The sequence below is a fragment of the Candoia aspera genome, chromosome 12 (assembly GCF_035149785.1).
Source record: "Candoia aspera isolate rCanAsp1 chromosome 12, rCanAsp1.hap2, whole genome shotgun sequence".
Lineage (NCBI taxonomy): Eukaryota > Metazoa > Chordata > Lepidosauria > Squamata > Boidae > Candoia > Candoia aspera.
The window spans coordinates 11,080,049-11,106,731 of NC_086164.1; the positions used below are offsets into that span (position 1 = coordinate 11,080,049).

General features: G+C 45.2%; 3 protein-coding genes across 3 annotated transcripts; all 3 read right to left on the reverse strand.

The window, feature by feature from the left end:
• Positions 1-1,953: 1,953 nt before the first annotated feature.
• On the reverse strand, positions 1,954-12,200 carry SLC25A14 (solute carrier family 25 member 14). Its single transcript, XM_063313378.1, has 9 exons — positions 11,907-12,200; positions 9,256-9,403; positions 8,962-9,056; positions 7,343-7,428; positions 5,978-6,073; positions 4,832-4,956; positions 4,037-4,172; positions 3,521-3,601; positions 1,954-2,412 (listed from the first exon to the last, which is right to left on the reverse strand). Exons 1-9 carry the CDS (start codon positions 11,968-11,970, stop codon positions 2,371-2,373), a joined length of 873 nt encoding a protein of 290 aa, XP_063169448.1. The 5' UTR covers positions 11,971-12,200; the 3' UTR covers positions 1,954-2,370.
• Positions 12,201-14,794: 2,594 nt separating this feature from the next.
• RBMX2 (RNA binding motif protein X-linked 2) lies at positions 14,795-18,986 on the reverse strand. The gene is made up of 6 exons (XM_063313358.1): positions 18,922-18,986; positions 18,220-18,335; positions 18,049-18,100; positions 16,974-17,103; positions 16,422-16,602; positions 14,795-15,549 (listed from the first exon to the last, which is right to left on the reverse strand). Exons 1-6 carry the CDS (start codon positions 18,924-18,926, stop codon positions 15,137-15,139), a joined length of 897 nt encoding a protein of 298 aa, XP_063169428.1. The 5' UTR covers positions 18,927-18,986; the 3' UTR covers positions 14,795-15,136.
• A 2,966-nt stretch (positions 18,987-21,952) lies between these two features.
• On the reverse strand, positions 21,953-26,683 carry RAB33A (RAB33A, member RAS oncogene family). The gene is made up of 2 exons (XM_063313612.1): positions 26,210-26,683; positions 21,953-22,534 (listed from the first exon to the last, which is right to left on the reverse strand). Exons 1-2 carry the CDS (start codon positions 26,648-26,650, stop codon positions 22,079-22,081), a joined length of 897 nt encoding a protein of 298 aa, XP_063169682.1. The 5' UTR covers positions 26,651-26,683; the 3' UTR covers positions 21,953-22,078.

The window sequence follows — 26,683 nt, forward strand, 5'->3', positions numbered from 1 at the left end:
TAGCACAGGCTTGCTGGAAGTAACACCCCTCTCCCCAGGAACCTGCTCTGACTATTTTTATTGTCCACTGTGTCATCACACCTGCTGTAGCTGAATTTCATCATCAGGATTCATTTCCTATCCCAAAGGACATCTCTATCCACACCAGGTCTTGGATAGCCACATTCCTAAAAAACAACTTTATTTGCCAAAGGTAAACAGTTGCTTACCACTTCAGTTTAATAGCCCCCTTTTTAATCTTCTGGACAAATCAAATACAGACATTCTTTTGATGTAGCACTACCTCCTTTCCAAGTAGCTTGGGGATGGGGTCTCACGGGAGTCCTTCGGAGCAGAACAACAGAGACGGTGAGGGGTTGGAGGCTACAACCTACGAAGAGTGGTTAAAGGAACTGGGTGAGTTTAGCTTTCAGAAGAGAAGGCTAAGGGGAGACGTGATAGCAATCTTCCACTATTCTAATACATGAAGGGATTCATAAGGCAGAAGGTATGGATTTATTTTCTACAAAACCCGAGGGTAAGAGAAGAACCAGTGGATGGAAGCTCTACAGAGAGAGATTCAAATTTGAAATAAGGAGGAATTATTAATTATTATTATAAATAAAGAGGAAAGCTATTAGCCTGCCTCCTGAAATCGTGGGTGCTCCATCACTGGAGGTTTTCAAGAAAAAATTGGACAGCCATTGATTGGGATGGTCTGAGGATTCCTGCCCTGGGGAGAGGGTTGGGCTAGAAGACCTCCGTGGTCTCTTCCAACCCTAAGATTCTAAGAAAGTAAGCAAATGGGAGGGGGTGAGGGAGGGGGTTTAAAACAAACCAAAGAAGGATTTTCCCACTTTCAGGTTTTCAGTCTTAAAAAGCTCAAGAGTATCTTTAATGACAGCATTTACTAGAAGCATAGACAAATAATTCAATCACACTTTCCGTAGCTCTTCACCCTTTCTCCTATCGAAGTTGCAGAGCCCTTATTACTGTGCAGCGATAGAACCCTTGTTCTGAATGATATGTCTTAGTATTATGTGTGTCATAGCAAATGGTAATAAATAATTTGACCTGAGGATTTGGACAACTCAATGCAACAGAGGCTTCCTGCTAATGTGTCCAGAATCTACCATTCTAAGGGTCTATCATGAAATCTGTTGATTTCTAGTTTTTCTACCCTCCCTGGAAAAGAGGTTGGGAGGGAAGTCATTGAGCAAGAAGACTCAGAAACTCACTAGTTTGAAGTTAGGTTATGGTGATGAGAAATATAAGGCTCTTTGTAGGAGGGAAGCCATGTTGGTTGATTATAGCCAAAAATCAGGAGGAGTCTGGTACAGTAACATATTTTCGACTAACAAATTTCACTAAAAGGCACAAGCTTTTATGAGCTGCTAAAAATCAGACTCCTTCTGATATTTAGCCCTTATTGTGTGACTTATCCTGCAGTCAATTCTCTCAATTCTGCAGATACAATTCTCTCAATTCACTGGATGAATTTTGAAGGTTACACAGGTGATCCTTTCTCTACAGTTGGTTTGCAGTAGTTCCAGGACTAGGATTCAGTGAGATTAATTTAACTCTGGCAGGTGTATAAATCACGTAGCTGGACAGGCAATTCTGATTTTCTCCTTTTAAAAAGAGTGTCATGTTCACTGATTCAATGTAGTTTATACATCGTACCGTTTCACATGCCATGGCGCTGATGCGCGTTTCTGTTTGGGAGGGAGCTGCTGTGAGACCTTGTACCAAGCTCTGTAGGTGAAATCAGTACAATGGAATGTGTTTGGGTTATGTTCTCTGTTCAAGGCCTTTTCCCGCAGACCATCAGAAACCGTTAGGAGCACCTGGGATTGTGAGCTTGAGAAGACTCTACGGGGGGAGGGATTTCATTTGCACCGAGGGTTTTTAGTTTGAATTAAGAAAACATGTTTGCAGAAACACACACACACCACATACACATACACCACAGGATTTGATTCCAATAAATAGTTTAATAGGGTTACATGACAATGGAAAGAGGACTGTAGCAGCCCCCTTGATTTCCCCCTTGCCTCCGGCATGGGGCAAAGGAAGGGGGATTGCCTACTGCAAAAGCCACATGGTAGTGAAAAGGATCTTTGACTCACAGCTCTTCATGGAAGATACGAACACGGACCCAAGTGCTCTTCCTTCATGCTCCACCTTGCTCCTTGGGGGAAATGTACGTGCACCAGGCTCTAAATACTGTATTTGTGGACCCATCCTCCCCTTCCCCCCAAGCCACCCTCCCAATGCTGAGCACTCAGCATGGGGTGGTAAGACAGCGTCCATGTAGGGGAAAAAAACATGATGATGCAGGAATGGAGGGGAGCAGGAAGGGCAGCTGGATTACCAATCCAAATGGGCACCTTAAAAAGGGAGTCTCTTCAGCTGCTCGTAGGTGATAAAAAACTGCCACTGAGTTAAAGAAATACCTTCAAGGGAGGAATGTCTTATCCCTCCCTCCCTCCTCTTTGACTCATTTCCAGCTAATAACATTTCTAGTTTTGCATTTCAAAGAGCCCAAGAGCCCAAAGAGATTTACACAGTTAGAACTGCAGAAATCAAGGGAACGTATTAGTTGGTCTGAAAAGAAGGCAGAAACTAAAAGCAATAAACAAATAAATAGCCCTGATTTGCCCCTCATAACTTGGTATTATAATGGCTGGTCATCATCTGTGATGCTGATGCAGAAGAGCCATATTTCCCCCATCCATGGCAGGAAAAGGGGGAAAAGACTGTTGTCTATCACTTAAGTGGAAGGAACAACTCTCGACAGCTATCCAAAGATGAGCTAATACCCTGAGTGCGTCATGAATATGTAAAGGTGCCTTACAAAATTGGCAGGGTCCTCCAGATCACTTAAGCAGAGGTTTTTCTCAGGCCTGAAAGATCCAGGAACTGTATTTGCTAAGGATAGAATCTGACTTCTTATCACTGCACTCTAGCTCTTCTCTGCCCACTGGAGTGTGCAGCACAATTATGCAACTCACAAATTCAAGTCTGCTATCTAAATCAGCACACCCCAAGCAACGGTGCACTGTTCAAATGTCTCTGCAAACGGTTCTGCAAGGCTAGATTATATTAGAAAATAAAAGAAAAAAGAAAAGAAAAAAGAAAAAAGAGAGAAAAGAAAAGAAAACCATGATTCTTGCCAGTTCCCATGAGATAGCATAAACTGGGTTCTAATATATCCTTAATCGGGGCAGTTAAAAATTTAGAAGCTGCCTTTGCAGAACAGGTCAAGGATACCTAAATTTAACCCTAGCTTTGTTGGTGAGTTCACAAAACTCACCCAGCTCAATAACAAGGAGGCTTCTGGTATATATTTACAAACAGGTTCACACAACATGCTAAATTAGGTCAGAATGGGCTTGGGTAACTTATAATTCAGCATTCGCAGGAAACTTGCCCCAGAATGATGTAGCTACAAAACTCTTGGTGATGACCAATAATTGCTTCAAAAATATTCCCCAGCCTTCCCTGCATGACAATGCCTGTCTTGCACACGAAAGGATACAATAATATTCCAGGGACCAAGTCTCAACCAATTTGGCCAGAATCCTTTGTAAAGTGCAAAGAAACCTTCACTTTTCCAAGTCTGTAAAGGCGATAGGAAACCACATACAAAACACATTCCGATCCACACCTTCTGTGTCGTCCCCAGCATTTATTTATTCCATTTATATCCTGCCTTTCTCTAGGACAGTGTTTCTCAACCTTAGCGACTCTAAGTTGTGTGGACTTCAACTTCCAGAATTCTTGGAGTTGAAGTCCACACATCTTAGAGTCACTAAGGTTGAGAAACATTGCTCAAGGAACTTGAAGCATCCCACAAGGTGATTCCCATTTTATCCCTACAACCTGCTCCCAGCACAGCACGAAAAGAAGGGCAGTGAGAAGGAGACTGGCCCAAAGTCCCTGAGTGGATTTCCACGACTTAGGGTGGAAATGAACTAGGGTGCCCCCACTATTAGTCCAACCCGTGCAACACACGACCATGACTCCCTTAAGATGGTTACACTGTAGTCCTTACCTTTATCAGGCCATCCAGTGTTCCCCTATAGAGGTCCACGCTCCCCACTACGGCCCGTTGATTCATCATGCGGGTTCGAACGACATCCACTGGATTAGAAGCAATGGCACCAGCGAGTCCACAGGTGAAACTAGAACTAAACAGCCAAGCACAGAAAGAAACCATTAAAAAGTTGGTGCACCTAACAGAGTTACTGGAGATGGTTGATTCCTTCCTTCTGTGATGCACTGCTTTCAGAGCAGCCCTAATATAGTTATTTTCAGCTGAGGGGGAAGATGTGTGACAGAAGCCACAAATTTTAATTGCATGTAGTGGAACAGCCAACTCTTCCTCTGAGTTTTCCACAAGTCACATAAAACTTTAAGAACAGGTAATGTAGGTCCCTCACCTGAAGATGGCTTTGGCAAAGCAGCGTCCCTCTCTCTTGCTGCTTATAATTTCTCACATGGCTTCACATTTGTTTCCACCCTATTTAAATGCCATAAGGTCTGGGCCACACATAATATTAAACTGTAAGTCTTGGTTTATAAATCATACAGCTAGGTTCACGTATCACATTAAGTCAAAACTACACAAGCCCACAATGTGGTTTAGTGCAATGCCTGAATCCACCTGCTGGAAAGATCTCAGACCTGCAGAAGTCACAGGGAAAGCTCCACGTTGCCAAAAGCTGAAACGTGAGCACTTGACTACTCCACGCCAACAACGTGGGATTTACATGTCTCTCTTCACAGCCTACAAATCCTGAGAAAAGTGCATTTAGGTTAATCACACAGAACAGGGGCAGGTACTCACATAAAATGAGTGAGGATTGTGTCCCCCATGAGTCCTGAAAGTATTAAGTGCTTCTTGGTGATGTCGTAGACTGGTAACTCAACTCCCACCACAATAGCAGCTCGCTGAGCAGTGGGCACCACCCCCTGGTCAATGAAAAGACCAGAAGTTAAAATGGGTTTAACTACAACATCACCATCAAAGGCCCACCATCTTATAACTTCCATTCATCCCATCCTTAACTGCTTTGATGTTTGCAGGCTGCTTCATTTTTCAAAGGAAAGAAAGGTCCACTGGCATTAGGTCTAATCTCAAGATTCTTATAAAAAAACAACCTAGAAAAGATAGATCTATACATCTGGTTTCCCACCCTCCTCTTTGGCAAAATCCTGATTTCATTACGAAAAATTAAAATGTATTTATTGCTATGTATTATTCTGGTTTAGGTTATTTTGCTTGCTTGCTTTGCAATTCCCTTTCCTCTAGGGCATTAGGGTCTTATTGGCCGTTCATCGAAAATTAAAAATAAGGGACTTTGGCAAAGAAGGACAACATCTGAGTTAAAAGGAACAGTACTAAAACTCCTTTTCTCTACTAGAGATCTCTCTCCCAACACTTTTTTCATTTTTGAGACTGCTGCCACCATGTTTAGAAATTTCTTTTATACACAACTGTGATTCTAAATATTCTGGATTCTAAAAATTCACATAGGCGTAAGGGCTGAACCTTAAATGCAACAACAGCATTTAAGCTGATGGACCAGCTGGTTCAAGTCTCCACTTAATTGTGGAGGGCACTGGGCAGGTTTGAACCAATAATACTCTCTGTCAGCCCAACCAACCTCACAGTGTTGTTGGTGACAATAAAATGAGGGATGATTATTTTGAGTGCTACCTTGAGCGCCCGGAGGAAAATCGGAATATAAATACAATAACAAAAAATAAAATATGTTGCCTTAGACCAGTGTTTCTCAACCGTGTCAACTTGAAGATGTGTGGACTTCAACTCCCAGAATTCCCCAGCCAGCCATGGGAGTTGAAGTCCACACATCTTCAAGTTGACAAGGTTGAGAAACGCTGTCTTAGACAGATGAGCCTTCTTCACATTTTTCTTTGGAAGCAACAACAAAACACATGGATAGTGAGAAGGAATACCAGAAGCCCTTACCCTCCAGAGGCCCCGAGTGCCTTCTTGCTGGTAGATGTCTATGAAGCTTCCAATCATCCCCCCCTGGAACAGGCTGCCCTGAGCTTGCATTCGAATCTAAAAATGAAGAGACATCTGCAAGGGCCTTTGTTAGCAGTGAAGTCCATGGAAATATGAGAGCCACCTATGACCCAACATATTGGCTTGGAGGTCAATGTACTAAGCATGAATATTCCCAGCTTCATATGGTAACCCAAGCTTCTACCGCCGCTTCCCACTTCCTCTATAATCATTTGCTTTACACCAGTCTTCCTTAACCAGGTGCTCTCTAGGTGGGTAGAAATTACATCTGCTAGAACCCCATGGTAGCACAGTTTGGGAAAGGCCATCTGCTAGTCTTCAATGGCTGGATCAGGTCCACAAGATCATGCTCTAATAGTTTTAATGGGCAAATTCCTTAGGGTATAATCTATTGATAGAGCGGCGCTGCAAGTTATAGAGTTGGAAAAAGCCATTATGTCCAAGCCTTTGCTAAGTGCAATAATCCAAAGTAATCTAGACAGTTGGCTATCTAGCTTCCATCTCTAATTGGCCCCTGTCCCTACTGGTGAAGCATGAGGCCAAAGCCATTGATAATAAAAACAGTATTCCTTCCTTCTCCATCCTACCAAGCAAACTGCCAGGTTAGGGAGAGCTCACTCTCGCAAGAGATCTGATCATTTATAGAGGATTTCTAAAATTAAGATGATGACCACAGGATGCCACTGCTGCTCTAGCCTAAAACGGTATCACCACTACCATGTTTTCTTTGTTATGTGGGGTAAGGGGAAAATACAGGGAAAGGATGGTCCGGTGGAAGGACAGCCTCCTGTAGTTTTAAAAAGTTGTGTAAAAGACATAATTTTCTTACGCAGGTCGCTCTTCTCAGTCCTGAATGAGAACGTACAACTACAAAAATTCTTGTTTACTGCACCTTTTGACAGAGTCAAAAGGTACAGAAGCCTTTTTTTTTACTCTGTTCAGTCAAAAGAAAGGAAATGGCTGTGTCTTCAAGTGCGCGTATACTTGTGCTTGTATTTCACGTTACTGGCTGTGGTTAACAATGAATCCTGAACCTGAAAACATTGAGGAACACTGCTTTACATTTCTTCCCTGTTAGGATAAGGGGAAGCCGCTCACACCAACACAACACTGAGCAATACTGTATTCACACTGTTCCTTTCTTTATTCATTTTTTCTCTGACATTAAGAGAAGGCGTATATCAAATAGCAACTATGTCAGTGTTGTGGGCTTGAGAGTAAAAAATAAAAAGCCCCCACAGACCAGGGATGAGCGCAAACAGCATGCGGAAGCAACAAGTACCCAGCAAAGCAGATCCCTCTTACCTTCAGTACATCTGTTGGATTAGCTAGAGCAGAGGAGATCACCCCTGAGATCACTCCACAGATGACATTGATCAATAATGTTTCATCTGCAATTAGGAAGAACAAGATGTAACTCAAAACTCTGCTCATGAAGAAAAAGCAACAGAAGTAGATTTCAGGAAGGAAAAGTGAAGAGGAAAAAGAATATTTATTTAGGGAAAGACAAGGTGCTCAAATTTTCTGACCATCTCTTTCCGGGACGTAAGGCCTCATGGACATATTGTACACCTGCAAGATTCCAATCAAAGCATTCTTCCAGATTGTTAAAGTAAAGCAGGAAGTAGCTTACCAATTTTCTTGATTTTTCCAGAATTGCTAGATCCTAAAGGAATGCCACCCAATCCCTTAAGCTTTCTGAATGGTTTATGCACAAAGGATTTTTGATGGGAGATTCAGTAGAATCTGAGAGCTAGAACCAAAAAAAATCCAGCAGAAGAGATTAGGCAGTTAGTTCAGAGAGGAAAAGCCGAGAGTTAGAGCAGAGTTAGGCTGGGAAGGGCAGGGGTACTGACCGCAGCACTCTCCAAAGAGACCGGGTCACTGGCTGCCCAGGGCCTGCAGGAAAACAAACATTTAGGACACAGTTCCCACAAGCAGAGACCACAACACAGCACATGTGATAGTGTAGGCAGAGGTAACTTTGCTGGGTGATGAAAAGACAGGCAGGGGAGCATAACACCTGGGTCTTTATCAGCGTGACATTCTGCTCTTTTGCATTTTGGGACAGGCGTCAGCGTTCCTGACTGCAGATGGTGCTTTTAAGAGGGAAAGCACTGAATTATAATCTTCATAAAAGAAAATAGGAGAACTTTACACCCAGAGACTTGATCTAGATTTATGAGGATGTCAAAAAGTGTGGATCAAGAAGAAACCAAGTAGTAACAAATAGCTGGAATGGAGGCCCAAACTGTGCTGGCTGCAGCAACTTTCCGGCCTCTGTGAAAGAGCATTTCCCTTCATCTCATCATTTTCATCTAGAAAAGCATCCATGTTCTCTCTAATACAGTGTTTCTCAACCTTGGCAGCTTGAAGATGCGTGGACTTCAACTGCCAGAATTCCCCAGCCAGCATGGCTGGCTGGGGAATTCTGGCAGTTGAAGTCCACGCATCTTCAAGCTGCCAAGGTTGAGAAACACTGCTTTAATAGAAGCATCCATGCAGGCTTACCCTGGTGTGCTCCATACCAATTTCTGCTTCACATAGCAGCTATTGATGACGATGGATAATGAACACCATTTGGGGCCTGAGTGCAATGAAACAAGTGGCTATACACCACAAAATTATGTAGGAAGAATCAGAGGTATAAAGATTAAGAGGAGAAAAACATAATTCACACTGCCTTGGGTGGGGGGAACAGTAAGAAAGCACTTGATGCCGAACATAGATGATTTTCTATCCCACCTTTAGGTGTAATTCTCCATTTTTAGTGCTCTCTTTGCCCACCTTGGGAATCTGAAAGTCCAAGAAGCTCATGTGAGCCACAGCCAGGTAAATCAATTATCCATACAGGCCCATTAATCTACCTGCCACTTTATAGCTTTGCAAGGGGAAGACCCACAATGTCTTCCAAGCATACCAACCTTCCAAACGGTTCACAAAAAGTCGTTTCAAACTCTGGTATATACCAATCTTTATGGTGCCATACGATGCTTGTCTTAATAACGCTGGTGCAATCCTACAACAGACAAAGAACAACAACAACCTATTTAGGAAAACAGCAGCACTCCCACGCTTCATTTTAGCTGAGCCCCACAACAAACAACCCCAAACCACACAACTCACACTGTGGGTTTCCTGTGAACCCAACTAGTAGCTGTATATGGCAGGAAAGAAGCTGTACATACAGGAGGGGAACAGAGAGGAGCTATACTCACCCAGAGTACAGTGCCAGAATGCCTTCTTCTCTGGAGATGCGGAACAAGGCATGAAACATGCCCCGATATTTGATCTCTCGGAAACGGGCATCAATGCTTTGGCCTTGGACTTGAAGTCGTGTTTTGGTGAGATCCACAGGAAACGTCCCTAGAAAACAAGAGGCTGCTGAATCACATAGTGATAACTGAGAAGGGATCCAATGACTGCTCTATCAAGCTAGCTGTTCCACAGTTTGTAGGACTATAGTAGTCACAGACCTGCCTTTTTTCCTAGAGCCCAAGGTAGCTTGAGGCTTGCCAAGCTATCCATCTTGATCTAATAAGATTGCTATTCTTCATTGTACAAGCGCCCAAGGAGCTGTGAAGAACAATGGTCTTACATCTAAGTTCTGACCAGACTCCGACTAATTGATTTTCTGGGGTACAATTTTAATGGATGCCAGTTTTATTTTACTTAGCAAAAGGGAACTGTTAACATTCTAGCGTGAAACTTTCCATACGCTTCACATCAGCTCCTGTGACAGTAAGGTATCATGCTTGCATCTGCACAGCGAGAACTCTGACACTGTGATGTTCTTCTCCAAACTAAGCACTTCACAGATATTACTGAGCAATGTGGCTATTGTGATTTTTTCAATATGTATGCTGCATTTTCAGTTTCTCAGCCAAATACATTATAACCTACGATATTATGTGAACCCAGATGGTATAGTTCATGGCTGAGTGTATCTGTGATCCCGGTAAACTGAATCAACTGGGCAAGTCATGACTGTTAACCATGGATAAGATCATAATGTGAAGACTAAAGCCCACTCTATCAGATGAATGCTATTTAGGGCTTTAAATGGCTAATAGTATTTTGAACTGCAACCTGAAGTAGGATGGATGCAATGTGATTTTATGGACATCTGATTGCCAACATTTTCAATAGGACATTTTTTATCAACCTGAGTTTCCAACTGAGGTTAATAGTACTTTCATGTAAAGCATAAAATAACAATCTAATTCTGAAAAGGTACTATAACCAGTTAGTTCCTAATTGGCTTGTTTTCCTGTTCCCTTCCTTGGCAGATCTTGAAAAGCTAAGTAGAATTGAACCTGGTTAGTACTAGAATGGAAGACCTCTAAAGATATCAGAGCTATAAGCTAGACTGGGAATTAGAAAAAAACTTCCTGGAAGAAGACAGGAGCAATCTACTGTGGCTAAGAAAAGTACACGGGCGTATTACAAAATCATCAGGTGTGGAGCTTGAAAGACGTTTAAAAAAAAATGTTAAAACTACAAACCTACATAACCACACAGACATGGAAAAACTTAGGTATAATATATGCTGACATCACTCGTGTGGATTTACACACAAGCATGTTTACAAAATAAAGGCAAAGCTGGATTTGCTTGGGTCTCTCATCAGTTGCTAACGAGACCTGATGCTGCTTAGGTTTTTGAGATCAGCCAAGTTCAGGGGTTGCCATCTAGCTGGGCATGCTAAATAAAACCACGCAGCTTATGCCCTCATACCAGATCTTGGCAGGATGTTTCCCAACTTTGCTTACTTCCATATGGAGGATCTCAACTTCCAGAATCCTAAGAGCTGATCCATCCATCTGGAAGTGACAATGGTTGGGAAAACAAGCAGTTTGGTTTTGGGAGTCCAGCCTGGAGAAGGAAACTGGAGGCCTCCTAGACAAAACCTTGGCATCCCTGAACCTGTTTAAAAAACTTTCCTGTATTTCTATAGTCCTCTTTAGCTCTTGTTTCTCTCTGGTCCGCCACTAGTGATAAAATCTCATGCCCAAAAAGGTTTTGCCTGATGGCAAAGCGAAAGCCACAATAAACAGCCAAAACTCATTGGTGGGCAACAAAGGACCAAGAGCCTTGTCTTTGTCTAAAGAGCTCAGGTTGGCATTCAGTCTCTCCCACTCTGCTTTCTTTATAACCAGTTTGGTGTAGTGGTTAAGGTGCTGGCCTAGAAAGCAGGAGACTTCCCTTAGGCATGAAAGCCGCTGGGTGATTTGTGGCCAGTCCCTCTCTCTCAGCCTAACCCACCTGATAGGGCTATTGTGGAGAAAATAGGATACAGGAGTATTAGGTATGTTCACCACCTTGAGTTAGTTATAAAAAAAGGTGGGATAAAAAAATCTAATAACAACAACAGCCTGACAAGGTAGATTAGCCTGAGAGAGGTCTGATCCAAGGTTGCCCAGAGACTCAGGCCATGCTCTCCCCTATCCCAACATGGCCCTTCATCCTCCACGCAGCATCCTTTATATCTTTTTCTTCCAAAGGCCCCGGGACAACTCTCCCTTCCGCTCCCCGCATATCCTCGCAGCAGTCTTGCGGCTAGGCCAGGCAGGCGGTGCGACTGGACGGCCCAAGGTCATCTGCTGGACAGTTAAGGGGGGGGCTGAACCAGGACTTGCTCCGTCCAGCGGACTTCCCTGCCCTACCTCGCCCGGTCTCCGCGGATCGACACGAAGCAGCCGGGCCGCCTGACAAGCAGAAGGCTCTGGCCAAGGGCGCGGAGCCGGGCGAGGGCGTTGCTAGGCGCCGGGGAAAGGGGCGTGGCCTACCGCCCGGTAACGCGAAAGGGGTGGATCAAAGAAACAGCGCATGCGCGCGTGGCCCGGCCTTTCCTCTCCATCTCACCCACCGAATTCGGCCACGAGCGAGGCCAACCCGCCGTAGACAAACGGCTTCCAGCTCAGGGCGGACATCGCGGCTGAGGAGGAAGGGAGCCGGCGGGCCCCCTCCCCACTTTCCCGGTGCAGCTTCGTTCTTCCTGCGCTCGAGTCGCGCTCCCTCGTTTCTTCCCCGGCCAGAGAGGCTTCGAGGTGGTCCAAACGGCAGCCGAGAGAAGCCAAAAGTATTAAAATAAAGAGGTTCGCTCTCGGGAGGCTCGGAAAATGCGGAGGACAGTCTGGAGGCTTGTGATTGGACGAGCCGCCTGGACGTGCCCGTGGGTTGGGGCTAAACTAGCCAATGGCGGAGCCCAAAAGTCTTGCCTGGACAAGAGGCGCCTGCCCCGCCTTCTTCTCCGGTAAGGTGTTCTCCGCAAGATCGGGGGAGGCGTGGCTAAACCGCGAGGGGCGGAGCCTAGAGGGAAGAGAGTGACTAGCTTTGCCAAGGGCACCTTTCCATCGCCCGCAGACTAGGAGCAGACCAGGCGGAGATCCATAGAAGCCATCTTGGGTTGGTCCTATGGCAAGGGCTGAAGAGCAGGCAGCAGCTCAGGAGGGTGCCTCCATCTGTAATAGGGGAAATCTTGCTTATTCAAGTTCCCCCTGGTTGGTGTTCACAAACGGAGGGACCAGGAGTATGATGCAGCAGAGCACTTACGTTCTTAGGACTATGTATGGAGGACCTGGCCACATGCACAGGTGCTTAAGACTAGTCAAAAGGCCTAGTGGATGCATTCGTGCAGCAGGCAAAGCTTGGCTAGCTTTTTAGTTTTGTGGCTTTGTATGTTGTGTGAAGCCATTCCATTTCATTGGTTTGTGGTTCAGCGTAGCGTGCAGCCTCAGAAGACAAGCTGATTCTGCAAACCAGTGTTTCTCAACCTTGGCCGCCTGAAGATGTGTGGACTTCAAACCCAGAATTCCCCAGCCAGCCATGGGGAATCCTGGGAGTTGGAAGTCCACACATCTTCAAGTGGCCAAGGTTGAGAAACACTGCTGTAAACTGTCATTTGCAAACAAATTTTGGCTTATTCCGCTACACTTTAGGGGTTATGCTTCTTCACTCTGATGATCCAGCAGAACTTGCCCTCCCCTCCCCAAAAGCCTGAGGCACAGTGTTTTCATTGAAGACAAGGAGAATGCACTTTCCCTTTTGTCAATAAAAGAACAGAAAGCTGATTCAGTTGTTAGGTGCCTTTCTAGCAACTCTGAAGTCTGGCTTCAGCATACACCAAAGTTTCTCAATAGGTAAATGAAGTTAGCAGATTTTGTTTTATTGGAAAAAAAACAACCCTAGATCCCTTAAAATATTATTTAAAAATACAATTCATCTCTTTTCATTATCTGTGTAGGGGAGGGGAAGAGGTTTGAAAGATTACGAAGACATAATTTTTATCCAAAACACATTATCTTCTGTAAAAATCTTCTGTGTTGATTAAACGTGCCAGATCTTAATGGCTTACCGGAGAAGTGCACAGCTTGTTGTATTTGTACTTTTAATTATGTGCCAGGGCCCGCTCCCAGAAAGGGTAGTAAAGCCAAGACAAATTAATGGATCTGACTTCCACTATTTTTTAAATTAAAAGTAAATAAAATGAATACATAATACCGTAATACATTTAGTCTCTATTTCTTTAAAATGCCCCTGCTGACATATTCAAAATTACAATTTGATAAATATAATTTGGAACTCTTTAATGGTCATGACAAGCCTTTGAGGGGCTAAATACAGCCCTGGGCTTGTACACTTTTGCTCTGGTGCCTCAGCTTGCAATTCACATCCTGCATATTTCCTCTGCTCAGCCTCTTTATGTACTGCCACATCAGACCGGCTCATGGCAGTTTACCAATAGAGAAGCCAAACATATTATAACATTACAAAGATGCAACCATCAGTGAACAATAATGTAATCATCACAGATGTCATCCCTAACGTGCATAGTAGCAGTTATACCTTGAGAGCCCTACAGAAAAGTTCTGTTTAACTGCTTTCTGCAAGAGTGCCAAGGTATATACCAAACAGGCCACTTGGGGGAGGCTGGTCTGCAAGGTGGGAGCCCCCTGTAGAAACACATTATTGGTGAGCTCCCACCCCCTCACCTCCCCTCAGCATCTCCACTTGGGAGAAGGGTCCAGGACAAGTGGGTTTCACATGGAGGAGGCATCGTTGAAGAAAGCTGGGACCAAAAGCTTGTGGGGCATTATCAATTACAACCAGCACTTTGAACCGCACCTGGAAGCCAATGCAGTGCTCACAATGTCAGGGTGGGTCTTGCCTCCCAATAGATGGGCGGCTGCATTTTGTATCAATTTACAGTTTCCGACTAATATGCCAAAGGAAGTGCATGTAAAATGTGTTCAGCAGCCTAGTCTAACAGTGATAAGGGCCTAAGTCACATTCGCCAGGGCCTTCTGTTCCTGATAAGGCTGCAACTGGCAAATCTCCCTTATCAGAAAGAAAGGAGGAGGAAAAAAAACAGCTGCTGCAAACAGAAACAGAAGCAGCATGTTGCGTACACTTTCCACCACTGCTAGAAAAAAAGTGCCTGAAAGGGAAAAAAATAAAGTAGAAAAGGCACAAACAATGTGAGAAGCGGTGAGAGAATGCAAGCTGGCAGGTATGCACACACAGGAATGGAGGCATGGCAGATGTGTGGGTGCGTATGTGTGAGTGGATGAATCAAGAGGATGAGAAAGGACATGGCCCACACTTTCTGCTTTGTGCCAGTCCACCACAGGTACGCATATCCTGACTGCTCACTTGAAGGAACGCAGCCCCTGCCTTGAAAAGACTGCTCATCCCTCGCTGTACAATTATACTGCAATGTAAGAAGGATAACCGCAGAAGTCCAAGCAGCAGAAATGAGTCTGGCATGAGAAGCTGCAGGCCATGGCAACAGTTCAGAGTGGATTTATTAAGCCTAGGTTTTGAAGTGTGGGATAGGGGGCTCACCCTGCTGCTTTGCATCTGGAACTCATGCCTTAACTGCAGCTGGAAGGCAAAAGAGAAGTTCTGTTTTGTTCCTTGTGGTTTTCCTTTCTGGGGAGAGAAACCCCTACTCCAAAGAGCAGACCACAACTGGCTCCTCCATTTTCAAGGTTTCATGCTGCACCCTCCCCTTGCCCATCTCACAGAGCCGATGTTCTGACAGTACAATCTGCAATGGCCCTTTCTCACATGCAGGGAGGGAACACCACAGTTGAGTTAATAACGGCTCGAGGACTTTTCCCGGGAAGGCTTGTCTCTGTTTTCTGAGCGATCTCGGGATCTTCTGCTTCCTGCTGGATGCTGTCTATCTTTGATGGCCTCCATTTTCTTGTGCTTCTCCTCGCTGAAGGGCGCTCTGCGTTCATGTCTGTCCCTCTCTGTGCCTCCTTCTCGAGAACGCTCTCTCCCACTCTCATATTTGGGCTCTTGCCCTTGATGCGTCCTGCTTGGGTGCTGGTGCCCAGATGTGCTGCCCCAGGTTTCCCGGTTTGTCCCAGCATAGCGTTCATACCCCAGGTCTTCCTTTTCCACTTTAATCCTGGATTTGGAAAAAAGCACGTCTGCAGGAGGTCCCTCCTTCAGGTGTTTCCGATGCTGTCGCTTTTCTTTCTTCTTCTTTTTCTTTTTTTCTGAAAGTACAGTAAGTGCAATCAAAAGGATTTCCACAAACATCTCCTTCAGAGGCTTTTCTGTGCCTGCTTAATGTATTTCCTGGTATTCCATCTCTCCAAGAAATTTTTTTCCTTGCTATCAAGCGGCATGTGATTTTCCTTCCAAGCTATTTGATAAGAGATGCTCCTAAAACTATCTTGCCCGAATCCACTGATATTTTTTCTTTAATTTTGCTTTTCTCCTGCTTACCCAGAAAGGTTGACTGTTAACCCTTATATTCATTATACCTCCTTTAACAGAAATGATCAGCACTCTCTATTTCAGTGTTTCCCAATCTCAACAACTTTACGATGTGTGTGGATTTCAACTCCCAGAATTCTGGCTGGGGAATTGTGGGAGCTGAAGTACACACATCTTAAAGCTGCTCAGAATAAGAAACACCGCTCTATTTTATCTTGTATTGCAACAAATCTTTAAAAATAAGAAATCAGCCTTTTCTCCCTCATCCCAAGGTTCTTTGGGTGCTTCACACAGCACTCCAGTTAATCAAGAGATTGAAACATCACATGTATAATGGTGTAAGTACGATCTACTCTAGCCAGGCATAAAACTCAAAAGCCAGAAAAGTAACAGAATTCTGGACTTCCAGAGATGCTTTTTCATTTAATCACTGCACACCTTGTGGATTCTACACCGGGAAGTTTCCCATAGTTTTAAAATGAGATTTACACACAGCACACAAACACACAGCAGCCTGGTTCAAACTAGGCACATTATAGCGCAGCATGTTGTGTGAATCAAGTTAGTAGTGACTTAATCAAATGTGATTAAACAAGCCATTCCCCTCCCAGGTTGTGTAACTGGCCACGGAAAGAAAAAGACGTATCACCTTTCTTGTGCCTTTTTACTTCTACCTTATCATCTTCTGAGGATTCAGCTGAACTTGGAGGAGGGGTTTTAACGCCACATCCTTTGTCTCGGAGGGCCTTTGTAACCTCATCGATGTCCTCAGAGTCTTTCGGTGGACGATAGTTGGCCACATGATCCACACGAATTGTCCTTCCTTTTATCTGTGAACATTAGAAATAACCACATTTTAAGCTATCAATGTTTTTTATTCCACTGAAGCTAGGTGAGCAGATAGCCCTCAAATACAGGCAAATTAGGATTTTGGCTTAAGAAACTGTGAAGCCTGAGATAATCTTTGGACTATTATGAAAGAGGTTTCATTTTTGCTGATATGAGAAAGAGGACTTTCTGCCTGCTGCTCCCTTTCTGCCACAGTCCCTGAAGCCCTGCATAAATTCACTACATCCTTTCGTAAGAGGCCTTGGTGTTTCTCAACATACACTTTGTGGGAAACTGTGTCACAGCCCAACCACAGCAGCAAAAGGCCCAGAGGATTCCCAGACACTTGTGCATCTCCAGTGGCTAAACTAACCTTTATCCCATTAAAGTTATCAACTGCAAGAATGGTGCTTCGCTGATCTTCATAGCAAACGAAGCAGAAACCTTTGGATTTCCCCGTCTTTTTATCACGTACCAGATTTATGTTCACAATTTCTCCATACCTGAACAGAAAAATGGAAGTCGACAATATTTAGCCTTGGGTCTGAAGACCAAGAAGGAAATGGCACAAGCAGGGATGATTTTGAGAAAATACAAGTGTTGAAGTAGGGCTTGAAGACTGTAGCCCTGTTCCATACACTAATAACACAGCTACTTCACTAGATCACAGCTCGTCCAGCATTCTGGACCAACCGGGTACCTATAAGCATTCATAAGCCTCCCAGAAGCAATGTAAGATTATTACTTATTCTCTACACTACTTTTTCCCTGAAGGAACTCAGAATGGTTTACAGGAGAGCCGTTTTAAAAAAAACACTGTTTTAAATAAAACCATTACAATGAAGCTAACATGCTTAGAAACAATAAACAGAAAAGTTAAAACAAAATTCTTTAAAAACAAAGAAGTCAGAAAAGCAAAATAGCAAACAATTCCAGAGAAAACCTGCCCTGGAGTAGCTGCTGTCCCAAAATGCCTGGGTTTTCTCCAACAAGACACTCAACATGAAATTCTTTTTCGTGGCTGTGTTTTGGCCAAACAGATGCCTTTAGCTATTTAAATTGTTTTTTATTGTTCAGGGCTTTTTTAAAAACTTGGTATTCATTGATGGACTTTCCCAATGGGGGTAATTCCATATTTAGAGTGTATAATAGCAGCAGCAGCTTCCTGGCAGCGCTGTGGTAAAGACAACAGCTGGCAAGATAATTGCTGAAATTGCAAGGCCGCACTGACCTATTTGAAGTAAACACTATTCAGCTCAATTGCAGTTACTTCCAAAGAGATGTATGTGATTTCGCTGTAAACTTTTTACGCTAATTTTGCAAATTACCCTTTTATGTTGTTATTTGCATTAACGTTTGGTTTTAATTGAAAAGCAACATTAAAGCAATCTCAAATAAATAAACAAAAGCCTTCTCATTTTCTGAAGCTAGTTCTTCATTGTTCTTACTGCGAAAATACACAGATAATGTCCCCTTCGGTCAGTTCATATGGCAATCCCCCTAGAAGGAGAAAAGAGGGAAAGCGATTATTCAGTTTTTAGCCATTCGCCTGTATGATTAATCAAACTACTGTGCCACAGGGGTTGAGATGGGAAGATGCCTCAATGCACACCACGCACCCACAAACACCCAGGCGCTGTCACTATACTCGGCATGCCAGGAGACCTTATCCTGCACTCCAAGCTCTGCTTCACGCTCATTCAGCTCATTGATCAGCTTCACTTTGGTTAATGGGCTAGAGAAGGAAAAAAGAATAAAAACGGTGAGTCTCAATCTGCAACTCACAATCCTTTTAAACCCCTACCTTCCAGGAGGAGCTGGCAAACCCAACCATCACTGATACGGTCTCTTTTTATCCCAACCTTCATCCAAGAGGTCCGTGTGATGTACACAAATTTCACCCCCCCCCCTGACCTCCACACCACACCAGGCCAGCAAGAGAGGGTAGGCTGAAAGAGAGGGGCTGAATGGCTCCTGAGATGCAAATGTTGGACCTTGGGGCTACCCCATTTTCTAGCCCATCTGGTACTGTACTTGTCTCCACCCTACAAAAGGGTGATCTACTCATCCTAGTAGCTCAAAGGCTTAGCCTTTGCGGGGGCGGAAAAAAAATGGCAGTGATTATTGCTAGATGAAAACGCACTCTGTGTATGCCCAGAAACACTGTTCCGCACTAGTATTTCATTGATTCCACGTGAGCCCAATTCACAGATATGGTTCCGAAGTTGAACACTTATTCAGAAAGAACCCTGCTCCCACTTTTCCCGCCCGCACAAAAAATATTTACTATCACCGTTTCCCGTTTTCCAACCGCCACTTACTTCATCCTGAGAGCGTCCGCCCGGGTTTGCACATGCGTCTTACATTCCGCTCCACTGCGCAGGCGTAAGCCCGCCTTCCCTCCCTCCAATAGGCCGCGCCCCCTGTGTGGTATCAATGGCGACCTTCCCTTCCTTCCGCTTTATCTCCTATTCAACCCCCCCCTGAATTTTAGTAGCAGAACCATAGAGATAGAAATCTGTAGAGTAACACAAAGCTTAAACACCGTGCAGAAGGAAACGGGGATTTTCTGTATCGCCGCTCTAGCACTTCGCTTATCGATGGTGAAAAATCTGTAGTTCGCCTTGCAAGGTTGCAAAGGAGTTGCACTGGGGGTCGAAATGTGCTAAAACCAACTCTTGTGGCTGTAATTGCACGTACCGTGTGCATGTGCATTTGAATTCATTGCCTGCCGTGTACCATCCATTCTTAAACTTCTTCCCGCCACTAGCCCAGATCATTTTTAAAAGGGAATAGACTCGTGCTTGGGCAAATATCAGTCAAATCGTCATTACGGTCATTGATCAATGCAACCTAAGATAACCAAGCAAACCAAACGTTGGTACCAAAAAAAGCATGGGCAAGAGCCAAATAAATCTCGAGGTTTGAATAACTGTTTATTAAACTGATTCCCAGAGAGCTACTTGGTGGACCTGGCGAGCTATGGAGTTGGCCAATAAAAAAGTATAAACTATATCCGATCTCCCTGGTGTGTTAGTGAAAACAGAATGGGTATGGGTGGCTTGAATAGCTTGATAAGATGAGCAATGCATACAATAGAAGGTAAGTCAAGATCTCACTCTCCCAGTGCTCCAAGGGCAGCGAATGTTCCCATACAGATACTACAAAATTTCCCCCTCAAGATTACTGTTGGTAAACCAATAAGGCAAGCTTGGGTAAACACTCTTAGACGATAATCTTACCAGGATGACTGGAAAAGGGACTCGAGTGGTGAGTTGTCAAGGCACATAAACACACCCTTTTGTAGCCTGATGTCTCCAGATATGGGGTGGCTACGACTTTCAGGATCTCCTGCACATTGTAGTCTAAGGACATCTGGAGGGTGGTGCCAGATTTGAGGGGGAGGGGTACCCCTCAAGTAAGGAGTCAGATAAAGCAGGGATGAGCAACATTTGCCCCTCCGAAGTCCAATATCTGTCAACCTTAGCCAGGATGATGGATACAGATGATGGTTGCTGCAGTCCAGCAACATTTCTTGTTCAGTCCTGTGGAAAGAATATTACCCTTACTAAGAGTAGAAATTTCAGGGGATTTGGGCCCAGATAACTCTCAGATTTCATCACTGATTTTTCTTATTCATTTATTCCTCACATTGGTAAGGCTGCCCATCTCCACAGTGACTCTGGGCAGGGTACTTTGTTAAAAACTAAATTAACCACAGCAATAGGACAAAAAGTAATGACCATCTGGAGAAAACAGAATAAAAAACTTCTCAGCCACACCACCATTCCCAGAAGGATCCCACCACCCAACCTAACTAGGTTCTGGGGGAAGAGTCAGGTCTTAAGGACTCATATTCAAATGGTCAGGATGTGGGGATAGCAAATCTCAGGGAGTTGCTTTTCCAGAGGGCAGGCACTGCAACAGAGAAGGCTCACTTCCTGGGTCCCATCAGATGACACTGTTCAATCAGTGTGCCAACTCTGTCAGATTGAACAAGATGGGCAGACCCCACAGGAGACGGATGATCCTTCAGGTAAACTGGCCCTGTGTCATTATGAACTTACAGTATTTGGGGGCTTATGCTATGTCCTTTGAAGCAAGCTAGTAATTGCGTTAGACATCAATTGGTTAGATGTGAGTTAAAAGCTGGCACCACTTTGCTTTTCCATGGAGCTTAGAGTACCCGGAGCTTATCTGGCCATGGCTCCACGCAGCAGCTAAATCTGACAGACTGATCCAGTTCCCACATCCTGCTATGTAATCAAAGAGTTTGCTTCGTTTGAGCTTTGCATGTTGTATGAGCCCAGCCATTTTGATTGGTTTACTAAGGTGTAGTGTATGCCTTTGTCAAGGTGGAAATCCAACCACTGAAAGAATTCAGATTGCTCTAGTGCAGCAAGAGACGCTAGGCTGCAAAACAGTGGGCCCACACACCCAACTACATGGTAGAGGTCATTCATTACTCATGGCTATGAGAGCGTACAGTACACAGGTGGGCCAGGAACAGCTTCTGATGTTAATACCTACCTTGAACAGTTACTTTATCTCAAATCTCACTAGTGCATCATTCAAGGGGTGAAACTTATTACCAAAAAGGTGTGGGAGCTCTCTTGTTTTGGCTATTTTCCACACTGCTTCAATAAAATTTCGAGGAAACAACTTCTAAGGGGGACACGTGCGTCAAAGTGTCTTGTGTCATACGGTAATAAGGTTAGGGTTAGTGGGTAACAGTAAATGTTGCCAGCTGCTCCTCAACGGTTACTGTTCTTGTGATAGTCACTTTGCCACTCTTACCCTTTGGGTAACAAGGATAACTTTGCAACTACTTTTTAGAAGGAATGTTGGCCAAAATAAGGATAAGCCTATATGCATCTGCTGAAGAGACTTCTCATCTATGAATGGGAACATGTTTTTAAGTTTTAAAGATACCACGAGATCCAAGGCCATTCAGGTCTTTTGTTAACGGGTTCAGTGTGAGGAGGAGCGCAAAACCACACAATTTAGCTCTGTTCTCCACTGCGGCCGTCCTTGTTGACCGTCACATCCTGCCAGAGAACTTTTCCAAGGATTGTTTGAAAGCCAAACAAGTAACTGAACTTCAGCCTCCAATCAACAGCAAAATGTACCCTACAATGTCCTCACTGCCTGGATTCATAGGCCATGCTAGGCCATGATGTGATTTTTCATTGACAGGCTACGTCTGTCCAACTGAAAGCAGTTCATTCAATAAACCCACAATAAGATTTAGCATCAAGTGTGAACCAGGTCAATGTTGGGTGAATCCAGCCAGGGAAATTGAGGAGCCCAGATTCCTGAGGAGGACAGACAAAAAGCAACATCCAAACCAAGTGCCAGTCATACAAACATTTATTATTAATTTAACATGGATTTCACTGGAAACGAGCAACGTTGATTCAGTTTATTGAGGCACAAAACCCCCTGCCCTCCCCCCCATTCAGTGGTCAAGGCTGCACTTCAGCAAGGACAGGCATTTCTATTGCTAGACGCCGGCGCAAGCTCTGTTTTCTGTCCCTTCCCTTGCTGCCTCTCCACATCCCGATACAGCAGAGACTTATGGGCCTTCAGCCGGCAGGCCAGGCACATGAAAATAGACTCCACGTTCTGGCTCTCCTTGGGGTCCTTGGCGGAGGTTTCAAACAAAAGCATATTGTGAGCGTCGGCAAATTTCAGGGCCATGCTGGATGGGACCTGGATTTGATCCCGCAAGTCACACTTGTTTCCCACAAGGACTTTGGGGACGAGGGCCGGGACTGCGTGGCCATTGCACTCCTCAATCCAGGTTTTCAGGTTGAGGAAGGACGCCATTTTTGTGACGTCATAGACAAACACAACAGCATGGACATTGCGGTAGTAGTGCTCCACCATACTCTTCCGGAACCTTTCTTGGCCTGCTGTGTCCCACACTTGGACCTGTAAAAGAGAGCACAAGCCTTGGCAAACCTATCGATACAGCAGTCCCACCTGTTCCAGTTTTAAGCCACAGATTCTTTCCTCCGCTGTGGGATCCCCGGCTCTGTATTGCTATTTTAAATTTCCCCTTGCTATAATTTCCCTTCCTGGGGTGTGTACTTGACTCAGTACAATGGGTCATTTCAAATGCACCCAACAGGTCCTAGGGAGAAGCACTAGGAACGTGCAGATACCAAAGGTGTTGGACCTTGCATTTATATTGCCTCCTTCTGTCAAGGATGATGCAAATGTTTTTTCTGCCTTCATTTTATTCTCATAACAACGCTGTTCTGGCTGAAAGTGGGCCATCCTCAGCCAAGGACGTCCACAGTGATTTGCACATGGAGGTTTGCACCCTCTAAAGCAGAGTTTCTCAACCTTGGCAACTTTAAGATGTGTGGACTTCAACTCCCAGAATTCCCCAGCCAGCATTTCATTTGCTTTATTTGTGTCCACTGAGACCTGATTTCTTTTGTCCACTTCTTACACACAGCCATAATCAGACCCAAGGACTGCCCTCTGTCTACAGTAATAGTTCTCCCCCAAATCTCTCCCCAAGCATGATGGCTGGGGAATTCTGGGAGTTGAAGTCCACACATCTTAAAGTTGCTAAGGTTGAGAAACACTGCCCTAGAGACAGCACTGATCCTCTCTTCATAACTCAGCACAGCATGATAGACCCTGTCTTGCTCAGCAAATAGGGGCTGCACTCATTCCTCCCCCAGCCAAGGCTCTTTTGCACAAGCTGGCCTTTGTATTCTGGCCTGGAAGCTTCTTGTGGCTACAAAGCTATCTTTTGTCCCTAGAGAATGTGTGAGATTGCACTGACACACCCAGCAAAACAGCAGATAAGATGGATCTTACTGCTTTGTGAGAGAATTTCAGGTGAGGGGGAGAGAAAAAAACCAGGTTGGATGATAAAACAAAGTAACAGTAAACATCCTGGAAGGACAAGGGGATTCATCAGAGAGAAAAGGCTCAGCCTTTTGCCTGCTCCTTAAAGCCTATTCCCCTCTTCTGAAGGATCTTTGCTCCTTTCCTTACTTAAAAGACATTTTAAAATAATTTTGCCTCAGGACCACAACTGGGTGATGGATGTAGACCATCAAATAGTTCCTTGTCCAGAAGCAACTCCCCCATTTCGTAAAAGAAATGGAAGGAGAAATCAAACGCAAAGGAAGATGGAATTTTCTTCCCCTGATAGCTGGGACTGTTGGTGGATGCTCAAGAGGTTAAGAGGAACAATGCCTCTACAGACTCCCTCTTCTGCAAGAAGAGGTCATCCTACTTTGAGGTCATCCTGTTCTCATCCACAACTGGGCAGCACAGCGAGAAAGAGGAACAAGATGGGCAGACAGAATGGGTTTGCACATGTGCTAGACCAGGCTAAAATAAGATTAAGATGTTTGTGAATTCTGGATATCATGGATAGAGCCCAACCACTTTCTCAGTATGTTCTGTGAACAAGGCCATCAGACTAAACCAGTATATGATGCATTGGCCTAGGTAACATGTTAATAAAATAAACTCTGCTTCCATAACCCAAGTTTAATATATATGAATACCACTTTTGAATAACATGTGGGTTTATATTACAGGTAGGAACTAAAGATTATTCTTATTTCTGAAACAATGGAAATGTACAGAACGAGTTGTGTTTGTTCTAGAATTCAGGGCAGCTCAAAAACCTGAATCCTTCTGCAATTATTTCAGTAAAGTATCTTCTTAACTCTTCCAGATTCATATTTATCCCACTAACCTTTATCAATACCAGAATTCTGACTGGCTGAATATAGCAAGGATGAAGCAGATGTGATCCAACTGGTGCAATTTGCAGATGACCCCTCTAATGTGCAAAGTGGAAGAAAAATTATGCTTTTTCTAGGCATCTAATCCTGTTTTCCTCCACAGAGAACATAACAGAAGGATGCTCAGCAGTACCTGCATTAACAGATGGGTTTGTAATCTTGGTGTTCCCACTCATCTCTCTTCCTTTTTGCCAACATCTCCCGCCCACATTTTTACCAGACCTCTGCTCAATGGGATATACGAGGCCCTCATAATGAGTGCACCCAAGCATTTCCAAACTGGTTCACCCATGTACCTTCATCGGATCTGGACAAAACAGCAGTCTACATGTGAATGAAGCACTACAGATTCAGTAACACTGATAAACTGATTAAACACCAGTTCCTCTCAAAGGCAACCTTGGAGATCCATGCACAGCTCACAGAGCATTGAGTAATGAACCAATGTAAACACAAAGCATATCTCAGACAGTCATGATGATTCTTTTTAATACATACACACACACGACAAATATGAACAAATTTATTGAGTTTTCCTAGGGGAAAATGGCAGTTTGGATGCCTTGGTAACTGGGTGGGGTGCAACAGTATAGGGAAGATTTCCAAAAATACTAAACTGGGGAAGCCATTGTTAAGAGGACCGAACCAGGAAAATCCAATCTGAATCCCTAATTAGTCACACAGTTCACTAGATGACTTCAGGCCAGTCACTTCACACTCATCCTTCCCACCCGACAGGGCTGGGGTAAGGAAATGGGGGAGGACCAGGAGAAGAAACCAGTGATTCAAATCAGATGAAAAACAGGCTACAGCCACACACTGCATCAGAAGGCTTAATTAAGCTTTACCGAACAATTGGCAGTTTTCATGCAAGGCCCTAAATCTGAAAGCCAGTGCAGGGTAATGGTTAAGGTGTGGGACTAAATTCAACTCCATGCTCAGCCACAGAAGCTCAACAGGTGACTTTGGGCTCGTCACCTTCCTAGGTCAACTTACCTCACAGGGTTGTGGGGAAAAATGGGAGTACCCCTGGAGCAAGGCATATAAATCTAAGGCAGGTATAAGCAAATACACAAATAACTCAGAAACTATGTTTACAAGTCGAATGGCCAAGTTGAAACAGCCCGTAGCTCAGAACCAAGCAAACCTCATTGGCCAGATACCTGAACCAAGCCACCTTCTTCACCCTTCCACCGACCCCTGGCTGGAGAACTTTCAGCAATTTGAAGCAGTGTTTCTCAACCTTGGCAACTTTAAACTGGGTGGACTCCAGCTCCCAGAATTCCCCAGCCAGGGATGCTGGCGTCCACCCAGCTTAAAGTTGCCAAGGTTGAGAAACACTGATTTAGAGAATGAGGTCATGCCTCAGCCGGTCCGCTTCCAATCCCCTGGAGATTGGACTAGGGTCTGGCTGCATTCACACGACCCGCTAATCCAAACCCCAGGCGTTTCTGGGAATGAGTGCTTTTCCAAATCACGGTTTATGGGCTGCACCCACAAACCGATGCAATAATTAAGGCTTAGCACGATGAATGAACGAAGCCACGGCTCCCAGCCGTTCCCTCTCGGCAAGCCCTCCCGTTGAGCTCCGCATATGTATTTCCCCCTCCGACGGCATTCACACCGGGGTACGCGCGAGGGGCCCTTTCCGAGCGAACGGCCGCAAGAGCGAGCGGCGCCGGCGGAGGAAGGTCCCTGCGCGGGGGGACCGAGCATCTCCTCCGCAACCGACGGTGCCCACCGGGCGGCGGGGAAGATGCTCCCAGCGGGCCCGGCCCCCCAACCCGCCTGCCTCGGCCCCGCCTTTCCCCACCCCGCCCAACGCTACCTTGATGTGCTCGCCCGCGATCTCCACCGCCTTCTCCCTGAAGTCCACGCCGATGGTGGCTTCGGTGCTGGCGGGGAAAGTCCCGCCGCAGAAGCGCACCGTCAGGCAGGTCTTGCCCACGTTCGAGTCGCCGATGACGATGATCTTGAAGATGCGCGCCTGCACCGACTGCTCCAGCGAGGCCTCCAGCTCCATCCCGGGCAGAGGGCGAGGAAGCGCCGCCCGCTCCGGCGCAGCCGCGGCGAACGGAGAACGCCCGCGCGGCCTCAGCGGCGCCGCTCCGGCAGAGCGAGCATGACGGGCGGGCGGGCGGCGGCGCCCGCTCGCCTCCCGCGGCCTCCCACCCCGCGCTCCAGCCAGCCGCCTTTGCGCGGCCCGCCGCAGCCGCCGGAACAGCCTCGCTTCGCCGGCCGGGAGCCGCCCCTGGGGCCGCGCGGCCATTGGCTGCCGGGTGCCAGCCGGCTTCCAGCGCCC